This window comes from Scyliorhinus torazame, chromosome 14 (assembly GCF_047496885.1).
Source record: "Scyliorhinus torazame isolate Kashiwa2021f chromosome 14, sScyTor2.1, whole genome shotgun sequence".
Classification (NCBI taxonomy): Eukaryota; Metazoa; Chordata; class Chondrichthyes; order Carcharhiniformes; family Scyliorhinidae; genus Scyliorhinus; species Scyliorhinus torazame.
Window position 1 is genome coordinate 201,939,542 of NC_092720.1, and position 19,857 is coordinate 201,959,398.

A 19,857-nucleotide genomic window follows, 5' to 3' on the forward strand; every position below is an offset into this window, starting at 1 on the left:
TTCTCTCTCCGACTCTTTCTCTCTCCGACTCTTTCTCTCTCCGACTCTTTTGTTTTCCGTCTATTTCGTTCTCCGACTCTTTCGTTCTCCGTTGCTTTCTCTCTCTCTGCCTCTTTCTCGCTCTCCTTCTCTTTCTCTCTCTCTGTCACTTCCTATCTCTATCTCCGTCTCTTTCTCTCTCCGACTCTTTCTTTCACCGACTCTTTCTCTCTCCGACTCTTTCTCTCTCCGATCTTTCTCTCACCGACTCTTTCGTTCTGCGTCTCTTTCGTTTTCAGTCTCTTCCTCTCTTCGACTCTTTCGTTCTGCGTCTCTTTCGTTTTCCGTCACTTTTTCTCTCTCCGACTTTCTCTCTCTATGTCTCTTTCTCGCTCTCCGTCTCTTTCTCGCTCTCTGTCCCTTCCTATCTCTATCTCCGTCTCTTTCTCTCTCCGACTCTTTCTCTCTCCGACTCTTTCTCTCCGACTCTTTCGTTCTGCGTCTCTTTCGTTTTCCGTCTCTTTCTCTCTTCGACTCTTTTGTTCTGCGTCTCTTTCGTTTTCCGTCACTTTTTCTCTCTCCGACTTTCTCTATGTCTCTTTCTCGCTCTCCGTCTCTTTCTCGCTCTCTGTCCCTTCCTATCTCTATCTCCGTCTCTTTCTCTCTCCGTCTCTTTCTCTCTACGACACTTTCTCTCTGCGACTCTTTCTCTCTGCGACTCTTTCTCTCTGCGACTCTTTCTCTCTGCGACTCTTTCTCTCTGCGACTCTTTCTCTCTGCGACTCTTTCTCTCTGCGACTCTTTCTCTCTGCGACTCTTTCTCTCTGCGACTCTTTCTCTCTGCGACTCTTTCTCTCTGCGACTCTTTCTCTCTGCGACTCTTTCTCTCTGCGACTCTTTCTCTCTCCGACTCTTTCTCTCTCCGACTCTTTCTCTCTCCGATCTTTCTCTCTCCGACTCTTTCGTTCTGCGTCTCTTTCGTTTTCAGTCTCTTCCTCTCTTCGACTCTTTCGTTCTGCGTCTCTTTCGTTTTCCGTCACTTTTTCTCTCTCCGACTTTCTCTCTCTATGTCTCTTTCTCGCTCTCCGTCTCTTTCTCGCTCTCTGTCCCTTCCTATCTCTATCTCCGTCTCTTTCTCTCTCCGACTCTTTCTCTCTCCGACTCTTTCTTTCCGACTCTTTCGTTCTGCGTCTCTTTCGTTTTCCGTCTCTTTCTCTCTTCGACTCTTTTGTTCTGCGTCTCGTTCGTTTTCCGTCACTTTTTCTCTCTCCGACTTTCTCTATGTCTCTTTCTCGCTCTCCGTCTCTTTCTCGCTCTCTGTCCCTTCCTATCTCTATCTCCGTCTCTTTCTCTCTCCGTCTCTTTCTCTCTACGACACTTTCTCTCTGCGACTCTTTCTCTCTGCGACTCTTTCTCTCTGCGACTCTTTCTCTCTGCGACTCTTTCTCTCTGCGACTCTTTCTCTCTGCGGCTCTTTCTGTCTGCGACTCTTTCTCTCTGCGACTCTTTCTCTCTGCGACTCTTTCTCTCTGCGACTCTTTCTCTCTGCGACTCTTTCTCTCTGCGACTCTTTCTCTCTGCGACTCTTTCTCTCTGCGACTCTTTCTCTCTGCGACTATTTCTCTCTCCGACTATTTCTCTCTCCGACTCTTTCGTTCTGCATCTCTTTCTATCTCCAACTCTTTCTCTCTCCGTCTCTTTCTCTCTCCGACTCTTCTCTCTCCGACTCTTTCGTTCTGCACCTCTTTGCTCCTCCGTCTCTTTCTCTCCAACACTTTCTCTCCTACTCTTTCTCTCTCCGACTTTTCTCTCTCCGACTTCTTCTCTCTCCGACTCTTTCTCTCTCCGACTCTTTCGTTCTCCGTCTCTTTCTCTCTCCGTCTCTTTCTCTCTCCGACTCTTTCTCTCTCCGACTCTTTCTCTCTCCGACTCTTTCGTTCTCCGTTTCTTTCTCTCTCTCTGTCTCTTTCTCGCTCTCCGTCTCTTTCTCTCTCTCTGTTACTTCCTATCTCTATTTCCGTCTCTTTCTCTCTCCGACTCTGTCTCTCGCCGACTCTTTCTCTCTCCGACTCTTTCTCTCCGACTCTTTCTCTCTCCGACTCTTTCTCTCTCCGACTCTTTCGTTCTGCGTCTCTTTCGTTTTCCGTCTCTTTCTCTCTTCGAATCTTTCGTTCTGCGTCTCTTTCGTTTTCCGTCACTTTTTCTCTCTCCGACTTTCTCTATGTCTCTTTCTCGCTCTCCGTCTCTTTCTCGCTCTCTGTCCCTTCCTATCTCTATCTCCGTCTCTCTCCGACTCTTTCTCTCTGCGACACTTTCTCTCTGCGGCTCTTTCTCTCTGCGGCTCTTTCTCTCTGCGGCTCTTTCTCTCTGCGGCTCTTTCTCTCTGCGGCTCTTTCTCTCTGCGGCTCTTTCTCTCTGCGGCTCTTTCTCTCTGCGACTCTTTCTCTCTGCGACTCTTTCTCTCTGCGACTCTTTCTCTCTGCGACTCTTTCTCTCTGCGACTCTTTCTCTCTGCGACTCTTTCTCTCTGCGACTCTTTCTCTCTCTGACTCTTTCTCTCTCCGACTCTCTCTCTCCGACTCTTTCTCTCTCCGACTCTTTCTCTCTCGCGACTCTTTCTCTCTCGCGACTTTTTCTCTCTCCGACTTTCTCTCTCCGACTCTTTCTCTCTCCGACTCTTTCGTTCTCCGTCTCTTTCTCTCTCCTACTCTTTCTCTCTCCGACTCATTTGTTTTCCGTCTCTTTCTCTCTCCGACTCTTTCGTTCTCCGTTGCTTTCTCTCTCTCTGTCTCTTTCTCGATCTCCGTCTCTTTCTCTCTCTCTGTCACTTCCTATCTCTATCTCCGTCTCTTTCTCTCTCCGACTCTTTCTCTCTCCGACACTTTCTCTCTCCGACTTTCTCTCTCTATGTCTCTTTCTCGCTCTCCGTCTCTTTCTCGCTCTCTGTCCCTTCTTATCTCTATCTCCGTCTCTTTCTCTCTCCGACTCTATCTCTCCGACTCTTTCTCTCTGCGACTCTTTCTCTCTGCGACACTTTCTCTCTGCGGCTCTTTCTCTCTTCGACACTTTCTCTCTGCGGCTCTTTCTCTCTGCGGCTCTTTCTCTCTGCGACTCTTTCTCTCTGCGACTCTTTCTCTCTGCGACTCTTTCTCTCTGCGACTCTTTCTCTCTGCGAATCTTTCTCTCTGCGAATCTTTCTCTCTGCGACTCTTTCTCTCTGCGACTCTTTCTCTCTGCGTCTCTTTCTCTCTGCGTCTCTTTCTCTCTGCGACTATTTCTCTCTCCGACTCTTTCGTTCTGCGTCTCTTTCTATCTCCAACTCTTTCTCTCTCCGTCTCTTTCTCTCTCCGACACTTCTCTCTCCGCATTTTTCGCTCTCCGTCTCTTTCTCGCTTTCTGTCCCTTCCTATATCTATCTCCGTCTCTTTCTCACTCCGACTCTTTCTCACTCCGACCCTTTCTCTCGCCGACTCTTTCTCTCTGCGACTCTTTCTCTCTGCGACTCTTTCTCTCTGCGACTCTTTCTCTCTGCGACTCTTTCTCTCTGCGACTCTTTCTCTCTGCGACTCTTTCTCTCTGCGACTCTTTCTCTCTCCGACTCTTTCTCTCTCCGATCTTTCTCTCTCCGACTCTTTCGTTCTGCGTCTCTTTCGTTTTCAGTCTCTTCCTCTCTTCGACTCTTTCGTTCTGCGTCTCTTTCGTTTTCCGTCACTTTTTCTCTCTCCGACTTTCTCTCTCTATGTCTCTTTCTCGCTCTCCGTCTCTTTCTCGCTCTCTGTCCCTTCCTATCTCTATCTCCGTCTCTTTCTCTCTCCGACTCTTTCTCTCTCCGACTCTTTCTTTCCGACTCTTTCGTTCTGCGTCTCTTTCGTTTTCCGTCTCTTTCTCTCTTCGACTCTTTTGTTCTGCGTCTCGTTCGTTTTCCGTCACTTTTTCTCTCTCCGACTTTCTCTATGTCTCTTTCTCGCTCTCCGTCTCTTTCTCGCTCTCTGTCCCTTCCTATCTCTATCTCCGTCTCTTTCTCTCTCCGTCTCTTTCTCTCTACGACACTTTCTCTCTGCGACTCTTTCTCTCTGCGACTCTTTCTCTCTGCGACTCTTTCTCTCTGCGACTCTTTCTCTCTGCGACTCTTTCTCTCTGCGGCTCTTTCTGTCTGCGACTCTTTCTCTCTGCGACTCTTTCTCTCTGCGACTCTTTCTCTCTGCGACTCTTTCTCTCTGCGACTCTTTCTCTCTGCGACTCTTTCTCTCTGCGACTCTTTCTCTCTGCGACTCTTTCTCTCTGCGACTCTTTCTCTCTGCGACTATTTCTCTCTCCGACTATTTCTCTCTCCGACTCTTTCGTTCTGCATCTCTTTCTATCTCCAACTCTTTCTCTCTCCGTCTCTTTCTCTCTCCGACTCTTCTCTCTCCGACTCTTTCGTTCTGCACCTCTTTGCTCCTCCGTCTCTTTCTCTCCAACACTTTCTCTCCTACTCTTTCTCTCTCCGACTTTTCTCTCTCCGACTTCTTCTCTCTCCGACTCTTTCTCTCTCCGACTCTTTCGTTCTCCGTCTCTTTCTCTCTCCGTCTCTTTCTCTCTCCGACTCTTTCTCTCTCCGACTCTTTCTCTCTCCGACTCTTTCGTTCTCCGTTTCTTTCTCTCTCTCTGTCTCTTTCTCGCTCTCCGTCTCTTTCTCTCTCTCTGTTACTTCCTATCTCTATTTCCGTCTCTTTCTCTCTCCGACTCTGTCTCTCGCCGACTCTTTCTCTCTCCGACTCTTTCTCTCCGACTCTTTCTCTCTCCGACTCTTTCTCTCTCCGACTCTTTCGTTCTGCGTCTCTTTCGTTTTCCGTCTCTTTCTCTCTTCGAATCTTTCGTTCTGCGTCTCTTTCGTTTTCCGTCACTTTTTCTCTCTCCGACTTTCTCTATGTCTCTTTCTCGCTCTCCGTCTCTTTCTCGCTCTCTGTCCCTTCCTATCTCTATCTCCGTCTCTCTCCGACTCTTTCTCTCTGCGACACTTTCTCTCTGCGGCTCTTTCTCTCTGCGGCTCTTTCTCTCTGCGGCTCTTTCTCTCTGCGGCTCTTTCTCTCTGCGGCTCTTTCTCTCTGCGGCTCTTTCTCTCTGCGGCTCTTTCTCTCTGCGACTCTTTCTCTCTGCGACTCTTTCTCTCTGCGACTCTTTCTCTCTGCGACTCTTTCTCTCTGCGACTCTTTCTCTCTGCGACTCTTTCTCTCTGCGACTCTTTCTCTCTCTGACTCTTTCTCTCTCCGACTCTCTCTCTCCGACTCTTTCTCTCTCCGACTCTTTCTCTCTCGCGACTCTTTCTCTCTCGCGACTTTTTCTCTCTCCGACTTTCTCTCTCCGACTCTTTCTCTCTCCGACTCTTTCGTTCTCCGTCTCTTTCTCTCTCCTACTCTTTCTCTCTCCGACTCATTTGTTTTCCGTCTCTTTCTCTCTCCGACTCTTTCGTTCTCCGTTGCTTTCTCTCTCTCTGTCTCTTTCTCGATCTCCGTCTCTTTCTCTCTCTCTGTCACTTCCTATCTCTATCTCCGTCTCTTTCTCTCTCCGACTCTTTCTCTCTCCGACACTTTCTCTCTCCGACTTTCTCTCTCTATGTCTCTTTCTCGCTCTCCGTCTCTTTCTCGCTCTCTGTCCCTTCTTATCTCTATCTCCGTCTCTTTCTCTCTCCGACTCTATCTCTCCGACTCTTTCTCTCTGCGACTCTTTCTCTCTGCGACACTTTCTCTCTGCGGCTCTTTCTCTCTTCGACACTTTCTCTCTGCGGCTCTTTCTCTCTGCGGCTCTTTCTCTCTGCGACTCTTTCTCTCTGCGACTCTTTCTCTCTGCGACTCTTTCTCTCTGCGACTCTTTCTCTCTGCGAATCTTTCTCTCTGCGAATCTTTCTCTCTGCGACTCTTTCTCTCTGCGACTCTTTCTCTCTGCGTCTCTTTCTCTCTGCGTCTCTTTCTCTCTGCGACTATTTCTCTCTCCGACTCTTTCGTTCTGCGTCTCTTTCTATCTCCAACTCTTTCTCTCTCCGTCTCTTTCTCTCTCCGACACTTCTCTCTCCGCATTTTTCGCTCTCCGTCTCTTTCTCGCTTTCTGTCCCTTCCTATATCTATCTCCGTCTCTTTCTCACTCCGACTCTTTCTCACTCCGACCCTTTCTCTCGCCGACTCTTTCTCTCGCCGACTCTTTCTCTCTCCGACTCTTTCTCTCTCCGACTCTTTCTCTCTCCGACTCTTTCTCTCTCCGACTCTTTCTCTCTTCGACTCTTTCATTCTGCGTCTCTTTCGTTTTCCGTCACTTTTTCTCTCTCCGACTTTCTCTATGTCTCTTTCTCGCTCTCTGTCTCTTTCTCGCTCTCTGTCCCTTCCTACCTCTATCTCCGTCTCTTTCTCTCTCCGACTTTCTCTCCACGAAACTTTCTCTCTGCGACACTTTCTCTCTGCGGCTCTTTCTCTCTGCGACTCTTTCTCTCTGCGACTCTTTCACTCTGCGACTCTTTCTCTCTGCGACTCTTTCTCTCTGCGACTTTTTCTCTCTGCGACTCTTTCTCTCTGCGACTCTTTCTCTCTGCGACTCTTTCTCTCTCTGTCTCTTTCTCTCTCGCGACTCTTTCTCTCTCGCGACTTTTTCTCTCTCCGACTCTTTCTCTCTCCGACTCTTTATCTCTCCGACTCTTTCTCTCTCCGACTCTTTCTCTCTCCGACTCTTTCTCTCTCCGACTCTTTCTCTCTCCGACTCTTTCTCTCTCCGACTCTTTCTCTCTCCGACTCTTTCGTTCTCCGTCTCTTTCTCTCTCCGACGCTATCTCTCTCCGACTCTTTCTCTCTCCGACTCTTTCGTTCTGCGTCTCTTTCTCTCTCCGACTCTTTCTCTCTCCGACTCTTTCTCTCTCCGACTCTTTCTCTCTCCGACTCTTTCTCTCTCCGACTTTTTCTCTCTCCGACCTCATCGCTCTCCGTCTCTTTCTCGCTCTCTGTCCCTTCCTATCTCTATCTCCGTCTCTTTCTCTCTCTGTCTCTTTCTCTCTCCGCCTTTTTCTCTCTCCGACTCTTTCTCTCTCCGACTCTTTCTCTCTCCGACTCTTTCTCTCTCCGACTCTTTCTCTCTCCGACTCTTTTGTTTTCCGTCTCTTTCGTTCTCCGACTCTTTCGTTCTCGGTTGCTTTCTCTCTCTCTGCCTGTTTCTCGCTCTCCGTCTCTTTCTCTCTCTCTGTCACTTGCTATCTCTATCTCCGTCTCTTTCTCTCTCCGACTCTTTCTCTCTCCGACTCTTTCTCTCTCCGACTCTTTCGTTCTGCGTCTCTTTCGTTTTCCGTCACTTTTTCTCTCTCCGACTATCTCTCTCTATGTCTCTTTCTCGCTCTCCATCTCTTTCTCGCTCTCTGTTCCTTCCTATCTCTATCTCCGCCTCTTTCTCTCTGCGACTCTTTCTCTCTGCGACTCTTTCTCTCTGCGACTCTTTATCTCTGCGACTCTTTCTCTCTGCGACTCTTTCTCTCTGCGACTCTTTCTCTCTGCGACTCTTTCTCTCTGCGACTCTTTCTCTCTGCGACTCTTTCTCTCTGCGACTCTTTCTCTCTGCGACTCTTTCTCTCCGACTCTTTCTCTCTCCGACTCTTTCTCTCTCCGACTCTTTCGTTCTGCGTCTCTTTCTATCTCCAACTCTTTCTCTCTCCGTATCTTTCTCTCTCCGACTCTTTCGTTCTGCGCCTCTCCTCCTCCGTCTCTTTCTCTCCAACACTTTCTCTCCTACTCTTTCTCTCTCCTACTTTTCTCTCTCCGACTCCTTCTCTCTCCGACTCTTTCTCTCTCTGACTCTTTCTCTCTCTGACTCTTTCTCTCTCCGACTCTTTCGTTCTCCGTCTCTTTCTCTCTCCGTCTCTTTCTCTCTCCGACTCTTTCTCTCTCCGACTCTTTCTCTCTCCGACTCTTTCTCTCTCCGACTCTTTCTCTCTCCGACTCTTTCTCTCTCCGACTCTTTCTCTCTCCGACTCTTTCTCTAGCCGACTCTTTCTCTTGCCGACTCTTTTGTTTTCCGTCTCTTTCGTTCTCCGACTCTTTCGTTCTCCGTTGCTTTCTCTCTCTCTCTGTCTCTTTCTCGCTCTCCGTCTCTTTCTCACTCTCTGTCCCTTCCTATCTCTATCTCCGTCTCTTTCTCTCTGCGACTCTTTCTCTCTCCGACTCTTTCTCACTCCGACTCTTTCTCTCGCCGCCTCTTTCTCTCTCCGCCTCTTTTTCTCTCCGCCTCTTTCTCTCTCCGACTCTTTTTCTCTCCGACTCTTTCTCTCTCCGACTCTTTCGTTCTGCGTCTCTTTCGTTTTCCGTCTCTTTCTCTCTTCGACTCTTTCGTTCTGCGTCTCTTTCTCTCTCCGATCTTTCTCTCTCCGACTCTTTCGTTCTGCGTCTCTTTCTCTCTCCGACTCTTTCTCTCTCCGACTCTTTCGTTCTGCGTCTCTTTCGTTTTCCGTCTCTTTCTCTCTTCGACTCTTTCGTTCTGCGTCTCTTTCTCTCTCCGACTCTTTCTCGCTCCGACTCTTTCTCCCTCCGACTCTTTCTCTCTCCAATCTTTCTCTGTCCGACTCTTTCTCTCTCCGACTCTTTTGTTTTCCGTCTCTTTCGTTCTCCGACTCTTTCGTTCTCCGTTGCTTTCTCTCTCTCTGCCTCTTTCTCGCTCTCCTTCTCTTTCTCTCTCTCTGTCACTTCCTATCTCTATCTCCGTCTCTTTCTCTCTCCGACTCTTTCTTTCACCGACTCTTTCGTTCTGCGTCTCTTTCGTTTTCAGTCTCTTCCTCTCTTCGACTCTTTCGTTCTGCGTCTCTTTCGTTTTCCGTCACTTTTTCTCTCTCCGACTTTCTCTCTCTATGTCTCTTTCTCGCTCTCCGTCTCTTTCTCGCTCTCTGTCCCTTCCTATCTCTATCTCCGTCTCTTTCTCTCTCCGACTCTTTCTCTCTCCGACTCTTTCTCTCCGACTCTTTTGTTCTGCGTCTCTTTCGTTTTCCGTCTCTTTCTCTCTTCGACTCTTTTGTTCTGCGTCTCTTTCGTTTTCCGTCACTTTTTCTCTCTCCGACTTTCTCTATGTCTCTTTCTCGCTCTCCGTCTCTTTCTCGCTCTCTGTCCCTTCCTATCTCTATCTCCGTCTCTTTCTCTCTCCGACTCTTTCTCTCTCCGACTCTTTCTCTCTCCGACTCTTTCTCTCTCCGTCCCTTTCTCTCTCGACTCTTTCTCTCTCCGACTCTTTCTCTCTCCGTCTCTTTCTCTCTACGACACTTTCTCTCTGCGACTCTTTCTCTCTGCGACTCTTTCTCTCTGCGACTCTTTCTCTCTGCGACTCTTTCTCTCTGCGACTCTTTCTCTCTGCGACTCTTTCTCTCTGCGACTCTTTCTCTCTGCGACTCTTTCTCTCTGCGGCTCTTTCTCTCTGCGACTCTTTCTCTCTGCGACTCTTTCTCTCTGCGACTCTCTCTGCGACTCTTTCTCTCTGCGACTCTTTCTCTCTGCGACTATTTCTCTCTCCGACTATTTCTCTCTCCGGCTCTTTCGTTCTGCGTCTCTTTCTCTCTCCGACTCTTCTCTCTCCGACTCTTCTCTCTCCGCATTTTTCTCTCTCCGACTCTTTCGTTCTGCACCTCTTTACTCCTCCGTCTCTTTCTCTCCAACACTTTCTCACCTACTCTTTCTCTCTCCTACTTTTCTCTCTCCGACTTCTTCTCTCTCCGACTCTTTCTCTCTCCGACTCTTTCGTTCTCCGTCTCTTTCTCTCTCCGTCTCTTTCTCTCTCCGACTCTTTCTCTCTCCGACTCTTTCTCTCTCCGACTCTTTCGTTCTCCGTTGCTTTCTCTCTCTCTGTCTCTTTCTCGCTCTCCGTCTCTTTCTCTCTCTCTGTTACTTCCTATCTCTATTTCCGTCTCTTTCTCTCTCCGACTCTTTCTCTCGCCGACTCTTTCTCTCTCCGACTCTTTCTCTCCGACTCTTTCTCTCTCCGACTCTTTCGTTCTGCGTCTCTTTCGTTTTCCGTCTCTTTCTCTCTTCGAATCTTTCGTTCTGCGTCTCTTTCGTTTTCCGTCACTTTTTCTCCGACTTTCTCTATGTCTCTTTCTCGCTCTCCGTCTCTTTCTCGCTCTCTGTCCCTTCCTATCTCTATCTCCGTCTCTCTCCGACTCTTTCTCTCTGCGACACTTTCTGTCTGCGGCACTTTCTCTCTGCGGCTCTTTCTCTCTGCGGCTCTTTCTCTCTGCGGCTCTTTCTCTCTGCGGCTCTTTCTCTCTGCGGCTCTTTCTCTCTGCGGCTCTTTCTCTCTGCGGCTCTTTCTCTCTGCGGCTCTTTCTCTCTGCGGCTCTTTCTCTCTGCGACTCTTTCTCTCTGCGACTCTTTCTCTCTGCGACTCTTTCTCTCTGCGACTCTTTCTCTCTGCGACTCTTTCTCTCTGCGACTCTTTCTCTCTGCGACTCTTTCTCTCTGCGACTCTTTCTCTCTGCGACTCTTTCTCTCTCCGACTCTCTCTCTCCGACTCTTTCTCTCTCCGACTCTTTCTCTCTCGCGACTCTTTCTCTCTCGCGACTTTTTCTCTCTCCGACTTTCTCTCTCCGACTCTTTCTCTCTCCGACTCATTCGTTCTCCGTCTCTTTCTCTCTCTCCAACACTATCTCTCTCCGACTCTTTCTCTCTCCGAATCTTTCGTTCTGCGTCTCTTTCTCTCTCCGACTCTTTCTCGCTCCGACTCTTTCGTTCTGCCTCTCTTTCTATCTCCAACTCTTTCTCTCTCCGTCTCTTTCTCTCTCCGACTCTTTCTCTCTTCGACTCTTTCATTCTGCGTCTCTTTCGTTTTCCGTCACTTTTTCTCTCTCCGTTGCTTTCTCTCTCTCTGCCTCTTTCTCGCTCTCCTTCTCTTTCTCTCTCTCTGTCACTTCCTATCTCTATCTCCGTCTCTTTCTCTCTCCGACTCTTTCTTTCACCGACTCTTTCTCTCTCCGACTCTTTCTCTCTCCGATCTTTCTCTCTCCGACTCTTTCGTTCTGCGTCTCTTTCGTTTTCAGTCTCTTCCTCTCTTCGACTCTTTCGTTCTGCGTCTCTTTCGTTTCCCGTCACTTTTTCTCTCTCCGACTTTCTCTCTCTATGTCTCTTTCTCGCTCTCCGTCTCTTTCTCGCTCTCTGTCCCTTCCTATCTCTATCTCCGTCTCTTTCTCTCTCCGACTCTTTCTCTCTCCGACTCTTTCTCTCCGACTCTTTCGTTCAGCGTCTCTTTCGTTTTCCGTCTCTTTCTCTCTTCGACTCTTTCGTTCTGCGTCTCTTTCGTTTTCCGTCACTTTTTCTCTCTCCGACTTTCTCTATGTCTCTTTCTCGCTCTCCGTCTCTTTCTCGCTCTCTGTCCCTTCCTATCTCTATCTCCGTCTCTTTCTCTCTCCGTCTCTTTCTCTCTACGACACTTTCTCTCTGCGACTCTTTCTCTCTGCGACTCTTTCTCTCTGCGACTCTTTCTCTCTGCGACTCTTTCTCTCTGCGACTCTTTCTCTCTGCGACTCTTTCTCTCTGCGACTCTTTCTCTCTGCGACTCTTTCTCTCTGCGACTCTTTCTCTCTGCGGCTCTTTCTCTCTGCGACTCTTTCTCTCTGCGACTTTCTCTCTGCGACTCTTTCTCTCTGCGACTCTTTCTCTCTGCGACTCTTTCTCTCTGCGACTCTTTCTCTCTGCGACTCTTTCTCTCTCCGACTCTTTCTCTCTCCGACTCTTTCTCTCTGCGACTATTTCTCTCTCCGACTATTTCTCTCTCCGACTCTTTCGTTCTGCGTCTCTTTCTATCTCCAACTCTTTCTCTCTCCGTCTCTTTCTCTCTCCGACTCTTCTCTCTCCGACTCTTCTCTCTCCGCATTTTTCTCTCTCCGACTCTTTCGTTCTGCACCTCTTTGCTCCTCCGTCTCTTTCTCTCCAACACTTTCTCTCCTACTCTTTCTCTCTCCGACTTTTCTTTCTCCGACTTCTTCTCTCTCCGACTCTTTCTCTCTCCGACTCTTTCTCTCTCCGACTCTTTCTCTCTCCGACTCTTTCTCTCTCCGACTCTTTCTCTCTCCGACTCTTTCTCTCTCCGACTCTTTCGTTCTCCGTTGCTTTCTCTCTCTGTCTCTTTCTCTCTCTCTGTTACTTCCTATCTCTATTTCCGTCTCTTTCTCTCTCCGACTCTTTCTCTCGCCGACTCTTTCTCTCTCCGACTCTTTCTCTCCGACTCTTTCTCTCTCCGACTCTTTCTCTCTCCGACTCTTTCGTTCTGCGTCTCTTTCGTTTTCCGTCTCTTTCTCTCTTCGAATCTTTCGTTCTGCGTCTCTTTCGTTTTCCGTCACTTTTTCTCTCTCCGACTTTCTCTATGTCTCTTTCTCGCTCTCCGTCTCTTTCTCGCTCTCTGTCCCTTCCTATCTCTATCTCCGTCTCTCTCCGACTCTTTCTCTCTACGACACTTTCTCTCTGCGACACTTTCTCTCTGCGCTCTTTCTTTCTGCGGCTCTTTCTCTCTGCGGCTCTTTCTCTCTGCGACTCTTTCTCTCTGCGACTCTTTCTCTCTGCGACTCTTTCTCTCTGCGACTCTTTCTCTCTGCGACTCTTTCTCTCTGCGACTCTTTCTCTCTGCGACTCTTTCTCTCTGCGACTCTTTCTCTCTGCGACTCTTTCTCTCTGCGACTCTTTCTCTCTGCGAATCTTTCTCTCTGCGACTCTTTCTCTCTGCGACTCTTTCTCTCTGCGACTCTTTCTCTCTGCGACTCTTTCTCTCTGCGACTCTTTCTCTCTGCGACTCTTTCTCTCTGCGACTCTTTCTCTCTGCGACTCTTTCTCTCTGCGACTCTTTCTCTCTGCGACTCTTTCTCTCTGCGACTCTTTCTCTCTGCGACTCTTTCTCTCTGCGACTCTTTCTCTCTCCGACTCTTTCTCTCTCCGTCTCTTTCTCTCTCCGACTCTTTCGTTCTCCGTCTCTTTCTCTCTCCTACTCTTTCTCTCTCCGACTCATTTGTTTTCCGTCTCTTTCGTTCTCCGACTCTTTCATTCTCCGTTGCTTTCTATCTCTCTGTCTCTTTCTCGCTCTCCGTCTCTTTCTCTCTCTCTGTCACTTCCTATCTCTATCTCCGTCTCTTTCTCTCTCCGACTCTTTCTCTCTCCGACACTTTCTCTCTCCGACTTTCTCTCTCTATGTCTCTTTCTCGCTCTCCGTCTCTTTCTCGCTCTCTGTCCCTTCCTATCTCTATCTCCGTCTCTTTCTCTCTGCGACTCTATCTCTCCGACTCTTTCTCTCTGCGACTCTTTCTCTCTGCGACACTTTCTCTCTGCGACACTTTCTCTCTGCGGCTCTTTCTCTCTGCGGCTCTTTCTCTCTGCGGCTCTTTCTCTCTGCGACTCTTTCTCTCTGCGACTCTTTCTCTCTGCGACTCTTTCTCTCTGCGAATCTTTCTCTCTGCGACTCTTTCTCTCTGCGACTCTTTCTCTCTGCGTCTCTTTCTCTCTGCGACTATTTCTCTCTCCGACTCTTTCGTTCTGCGTCTCTTTCTATCTCCAACTCTTTCTCTCTCCGTCTCTTTCTCTCTCCGACACTTCTCTCTCCGCATTTTTCGCTCTCCGTCTCTTTCTCGCTTTCTGTCCCTTCCTATCTCTATCTCCGTCTCTTTCTCACTCCGACTCTTTCTCACTCCGACCCTTTCTATCGCCGACTCTTTCTCTCTCCGACTCTTTCTCTCTCCGACTCTTTCTCTCTCCGACTCTTTCTCTCTCCGACTCTTTCTCTCTCCGACTCTTTCTCTCTCCGACTCTTTCTCTCTCCGACTCTTTCTCTCTTCGACTCTTTCATTCTGCGTCTCTTTCGTTTTCCGTCACTTTTTCTCTCTCCGACTTTCTCTATGTCTCTTTCTCGCTCTCTGTCTCTTTCTCGCTCTCTGTCCCTTCCTATCTCTATCTCCGTCTCTTTCTCTCTCCGACTCTTTCGTTCTCCGTCTCTTTCTCTCTCCGTCTCTTTCTCTCTCCGACTCTTTCTCTCTCCGACTCTTTCTCTCTCCGACTCTTTCGTTCTCCGTTGCTTTCTCTCTCTCTGTCTCTTTCTCGCTCTCCGTCTCTTTCTCTCTCTCTGTTACTTCCTATCTCTATTTCCGTCTCTTTCTCTCTCCGACTCTTTCTCTCGCCGACTCTTTCTCTCTCCGACTCTTTCTCTCCGACTCTTTCTCTCTCCGACTCTTTCTCTCTCCGACTCTTTCGTTCTGCGTCTCTTTCGTTTTCCGTCTCTTTCTCCCTTCGAATCTTTCGTTCTGCGTCTCTTTCGTTTTCCGTCACTTTTTCTCTCTCCGACTTTCTCTATGTCTCTTTCTCGCTCTCCGTCTCTTTCTCGCTCTCTGTCCCTTCCTATCTCTATCTCCGTCTCTCTCCGACTCTTTCTCTCTGCGACACTTTCTGTCTGCGACACTTTCTCTCTGCGGCTCTTTCTCTCTGCGGCTCTTTCTCTCTGCGGCTCTTTCTCTCTGCGGCTCTTTCTCTCTGCGACTCTTTCTCTCTGCGACTCTTTCTCTCTGCGACTCTTTCTCTCTGCGACTCTTTCTCTCTGCGACTCTTTCTCTCTGCGACTCTTTCTCTCTGCGACTCTTTCTCTCTCTGACTCTTTCTCTCTCCGACTCTCTCTCTCCGACTCTTTCTCTCTCGCGACTCTTTCTCTCTCGCGACTTTTTCTCTCTCCGACTTTCTCTCTCCGACTCTTTCTCTCTCCGACTCATTCGTTCTCCGTCTCTTTCTCTCTCTCCAACACTATCTCTCTCCGACTCTTTCTCTCACCGAATCTTTCGTTCTGCGTCTCTTTCTCTCTCCGACTCTTTCTCTCTCCGACTCTTTCGTTCTGCGTCTCTTTCTATCTCCAACTCTTTCTCTCTCCGTCTCTTTCTCTCTCCGACTCTTTCTCTCTTCGACTCTTTCATTCTGCGTCTCTTTCGTTTTCCGTCACTTTTTCTCTCTCCGTTGCTTTCTCTCTCTCTGCCTCTTTCTCGCTCTCCTTCTCTTTCTCTCTCTCTGTCACTTCCTATCTCTATCTCCGTCTCTTTCTCTCTCCGACTCTTTCTTTCACCGACTCTTTCTCTCTCCGACTCTTTCTCTCTCCGATCTTTCTCTCTCCGACTCTTTCGTTCTGCGTCTCTTTCGTTTTCAGTCTCTTCCTCTCTTCGACTCTTTCGTTCTGCGTCTCTTTCGTTTTCCGTCACTTTTTCTCTCTCCGACTTTCTCTCTCTATGTCTCTTTCTCGCTCTCCGTCTCTTTCTCGCTCTCTGTCCCTTCCTATCTCTATCTCCGTCTCTTTCTCTCTCCGACTCTTTCTCTCTCCGACTCTTTCTCTCCGACTCTTTCGTTCAGCGTCTCTTTCGTTTTCCGTCTCTTTCTCTCTTCGACTCTTTCGTTCTGCGTCTCTTTCGTTTTCCGTCACTTTTTCTCTCTCCGACTTTCTCTATGTCTCTTTCTCGCTCTCCGTCTCTTTCTCGCTCTCTGTCCCTTCCTATCTCTATCTCCGTCTCTTTCTCTCTCCGTCTCTTTCTCTCTACGACACTTTCTCTCTGCGACTCTTTCTCTCTGCGACTCTTTCTCTCTGCGACTCTTTCTCTCTGCGACTCTTTCTCTCTGCGACTCTTTCTCTCTGCGACTCTTTCTCTCTGCGGCTCTTTCTCTCTGCGACTCTTTCTCTCTGCGACTCTTTCTCTCTGCGACTCTTTCTCTCTGCGACTCTTTCTCTCTGCGACTCTTTCTCTCTCCGACTTTCTCTCTCCGACTCTTTCTCTCTGCGACTATTTCTCTCCGACTATTTCTCTCTCCGACTCTTTCGTTCTGCGTCTCTTTCTATCTCCAACTCTTTCTCTCTCCGTCTCTTTCTCTCTCCGACTCTTCTCTCTCCGACTCTTCTCTCTCCGCATTTTTCTCTCTCCGACTCTTTCGTTCTGCACCTCTTTGCTCCTCCGTCTCTTTCTCTCCAACACTTTCTCTCCTACTCTTTCTCTCTCCGACTTTTCTTTCTCCGACTTCTTCTCTCTCCGACTCTTTATCTCTCCGACTCTTTCGTTCTCCGTCTCTTTCTCTCTCCGTCTCTTTCTCTCTCCGACTCTTTCTCTCTCCGACTCTTTCTCTCTCCGACTCTTTCGTTCTCCGTTGCTTTCTCTCTCTCTGTCTCTTTCTCTCTCTCTGTTACTTCCTATCTCTATTTCCGTCTCTTTCTCTCTCCGACTCTTTCTCTCGCCGACTCTTTCTCTCTCCGACTCTTTCTCTCCGACTCTTTCTCTCTCCGACTCTTTCTCTCTCCGACTCTTTCTTTCTGCGTCTCTTTCGTTTTCCGTCTCTTTCTCTCTTCGAATCTTTCGTTCTGCGTCTCTTTCGTTTTCCGTCACTTTTTCTCTCTCCGACTTTCTCTATGTCTCTTTCTCGCTCTCCGTCTCTTTCTCGCTCTCTGTCCCTTCCTATCTCTATCTCCGTCTCTCTCCGACTCTTTCTCTCCACGACACTTTCTCTCTGCGACACTTTCTCTCTGCGGCTCTTTCTTTCTGCGGCTCTTTCTCTCTGCGGCTCTTTCTCTCTGCGGCTCTTTCTCTCTGCGACTCTTTCTCTCTGCGACTCTTTCTCTCTGCGACTCTTTCTCTCTGCGACTCTTTCTCTCTGCGACTCTTTCTCTCTGCGACTCTTTCTCTCTGCGACTCTTTCTCTCTGCGACTCTTTCTCTCTGCGACTCTTTCTCTCTGCGACTCTTTCTCTCTGCGACTCTTTCTCTCTGCGACTCTTTCTCTCTGCGACTCTTTCTCTCTGCGACTCTTTCTCTCTGCGACTCTTTCTCTCTGCGACTCTTTCTCTCTGCGACTCTTTCTCTCTCCGACTCTTTCTCTCTCCGTCTCTTTCTCTCTCCGACTCTTTCGTTCTCCGTCTCTTTCTCTCTCCTACTCTTTCTCTCTCCGACTCATTTGTTTTCCGTCTCTTTCGTTCTCCGACTCTTTCATTCTCCGTTGCTTTCTATCTCTCTGTCTCTTTCTCGCTCTCCGTCTCTTTCTCTCTCTCTGTCACTTCCTATCTCTAGCTCCGTCTCTTTCTCTCTCCGACTCTTTCTCTCTCCGACACTTTCTCTCTCCGACTTTCTCTCTCTATGTCTCTTTCTCGCTCTCTGTCTCTTTCTCGCTCTCTGTCCCTTCCTATCTCTATCTCCGTCTCTTTCTCTCTCCGACTCTTTCGTTCTCCGTCTCTTTCTCTCTCCGTCTCTTTCTCTCTCCGACTCTTTCTCTCTCCGACTCTTTCTCTCTCCGACTCTTTCGTTCTCCGTTGCTTTCTCTCTCTCTGTCTCTTTCTCGCTCTCCGTCTCTTTCTCTCTCTCTGTTACTTCCTATCTCTATTTCCGTCTCTTTCTCTCTCCGACTCTTTCTTTCGCCGACTCTTTCTCTCTCCGACTCTTTCTCTCCGACTCTTTCTCTCTCCGACTCTTTCTCTCTCCGACTCTTTCGTTCTGCGTCTCTTTCGTTTTCCGTCTCTTTCTCCCTTCAAATCTTTCGTTCTGCGTCTCTTTCGTTTTCCGTCACTTTTTCTCTCTCCGACTTTCTCTATGTCTCTTTCTCGCTCTCCGTCTCTTTCTCGCTCTCTGTCCCTTCCTATCTCTATCTCCGTCTCTCTCCGACTCTTTCTCTCTGCGACACTTTCTGTCTGCGGCACTTTCTCTCTGCGGCTCTTTCTCTCTGCGACTCTTTCTCTCTGCGGCTCTTTCTCTCTGCGGCTCTTTCTCTCTGCGGCTCTTTCTCTCTGCGGCTCTTTCTCTCTGCGACTCTTTCTCTCTGCGACTCTTTCTCTCTGCGACTCTTTCTCTCTGCGACTCTTTCTCTCTGCGACTCTTTCTCTCTGCGACTCTTTCTCTCTCTGACTCTTTCTCTCTCCGACTCTCTCTCTCCGACTCTTTCTCTCTCCGACTCTTTCTCTCTCCGACTCTTTCTCTCTCGCGACTCTTTCTCTCTCGCGACTTTTTCTCTCTCCGACTTTCTCTCCCCGACTCTTTCTCTCTCCGACTCATTCGTTCTCCGTCTCTTTCTCTCTCTCCAACAATATCTCTCTCCGACTCTTTCTCTCACCGAATCTTTCGTTCTGCGTCTCTTTCTCTCTCCGACTCTTTCTCTCTCCGACTCTTTCGTTCTGCGTCTCTTTCTATCTCCAACTCTTTCTCTCTCCGTCTCTTTCTCTCTCCGACTCTTTCTCTCTTCGACTCTTTCATTCTGCGTCTCTTTCGTTTTCCGTCACTTTTTCTCTCTCCGTTGCTTTCTCTCTCTCTGCCTCTTTCTCGCTCTCCTTCTCTTTCTCTCTCTCTGTCACTTCCTATCTCTATCTCCGTCTCTTTCTCTCTCCGACTCTTTCTTTCACCGACTCTTTCTCTCTCCGACTCTTTCTCTCTCCGATCTTTCTCTCTCCGACTCTTTCGTTCTGCGTCTCTTTCGTTTTCAGTCTCTTCCTCTCTTCGACTCTTTCGTTCTGCGTCTCTTTCGTTTTCCGTCACTTTTTCTCTCTCCGACTTTCTCTCTCTATGTCTCTTTCTCGCTCTCCGTCTCTTTCTCGCTCTCTGTCCCTTCCTATCTCTATCTCCGACTCTTTCTCTCTCCGACTCTTTCTCTCTCCGACTCTTTCTCTCCGACTCTTTCGTTCAGCGTCTCTTTCGTTTTCCGTCTCTTTCTCTCTTCGACTCTTTCGTTCTGCGTCTCTTTCGTTTTCCGTCACTTTTTCTCTCTCCGACTTTCTCTATGTCTCTTTCTCGCTCTCCGTCTCTTTCTCGCTCTCTGTCCCTTCCTATCTCTATCTCCGTCTCTTTCTCTCTCCGTCTCTTTCTCTCTACGACACTTTCTCTCTGCGACTCTTTCTCTCTGCGACTCTTTCTCTCTGCGACTCTTTCTCTCTGCGACTCTTTCTCTCTGCGACTCTTTCTCTCTGCGACTCTTTCTCTCTGCGACTCTTTCTCTCTGCGACTCTTTCTCTCTGCGACTCTTTCTCTCTGCGACTCTTTCTCTCTGCGACTCTTTCTCTCTCCGACTCTTTCTCTCTCCGACTCTTTCTCTCTGCGACTATTTCTCTCTCCGACTATTTCTCTCTCCGACTCTTTCGTTCTGCGTCTCTTTCTATCTCCAACTTTTTCTCTCTCCGTCTCTTTCTCTCTCCGACTCTTTCTCTCTCCGACTCTTCTCTCTCCGCATTTTTCTCTCTCCGACTCTTTCGTTCTGCACCTCTTTGCTCCTCCGTCTCTTTCTCTCCAACACTTTCTCTCCTACTCTTTCTCTCTCCGACTTTTCTTTCTCCGACTTCTTCTCTCTCCGACTCTTTCTCTCTCCGACTCTTTCGTTCTCCGTCTCTTTCTCTCTCCGTCTCTTTCTCTCTCCGACTCTTTCTCTCTCCGACTCTTTCTCTCTCCGACTCTTTCGTTCTCCGTTGCTTTCTCTCTCTCTGTCTCTTTCTCTCTCTCTGTTACTTCCTATCTCTATTTCCGTCTCTTTCTCTCTCCGACATTTTCTCTCGCCGACTCTTTCTCTCTCCGACTCTTTCTCTCCGACTCTTTCTCTCTCCGACTCTTTCTCTCTCCGACTCTTTCGTTCTGCGTCTCTTTCGTTTTCCGTCTCTTTCTCTCTTCGAATCTTTCGTTCTGCGTCTCTTTCGTTTTCCGTCACTTTTTCTCTCTCCGACTTTCTCTATGTCTCTTTCTCGCTCTCCGTCTCTTTCTCGCTCTCTGTCCCTTCCTATCTCTATCTCCGTCTCTCTCCGACTCTTTCTCTCGACGACACTTTCTCTCTGCGACACTTTCTCTCTGCGGCTCTTTCTTTCTGCGGCTCTTTCTCTCTGCGGCTCTTTCTCTCTGCGGCTCTTTCTCTCTGCGACTCTTTCTCTCTGCGACTCT

General features: G+C 48.7%; 1 protein-coding gene across 1 annotated transcript in view; it reads right to left on the reverse strand.

Moving 5' to 3' along the window:
• The window catches only part of LOC140389138 (uncharacterized), a gene marked incomplete at its 5' end in the record, with an annotated part of 61,345 nt that overhangs the window by 15,709 nt on the left and 25,779 nt on the right, over positions 1-19,857 (reverse strand). Inside the window, 3 exons of the mRNA XM_072473295.1 lie at positions 10,544-10,598; positions 10,926-10,964; positions 11,527-11,589. Coding sequence (XP_072329396.1) covers positions 10,544-10,598; positions 10,926-10,964; positions 11,527-11,589 — 157 coding nt within the window. The remainder of the gene's footprint in view (positions 1-10,543; positions 10,599-10,925; positions 10,965-11,526; positions 11,590-19,857) is intronic.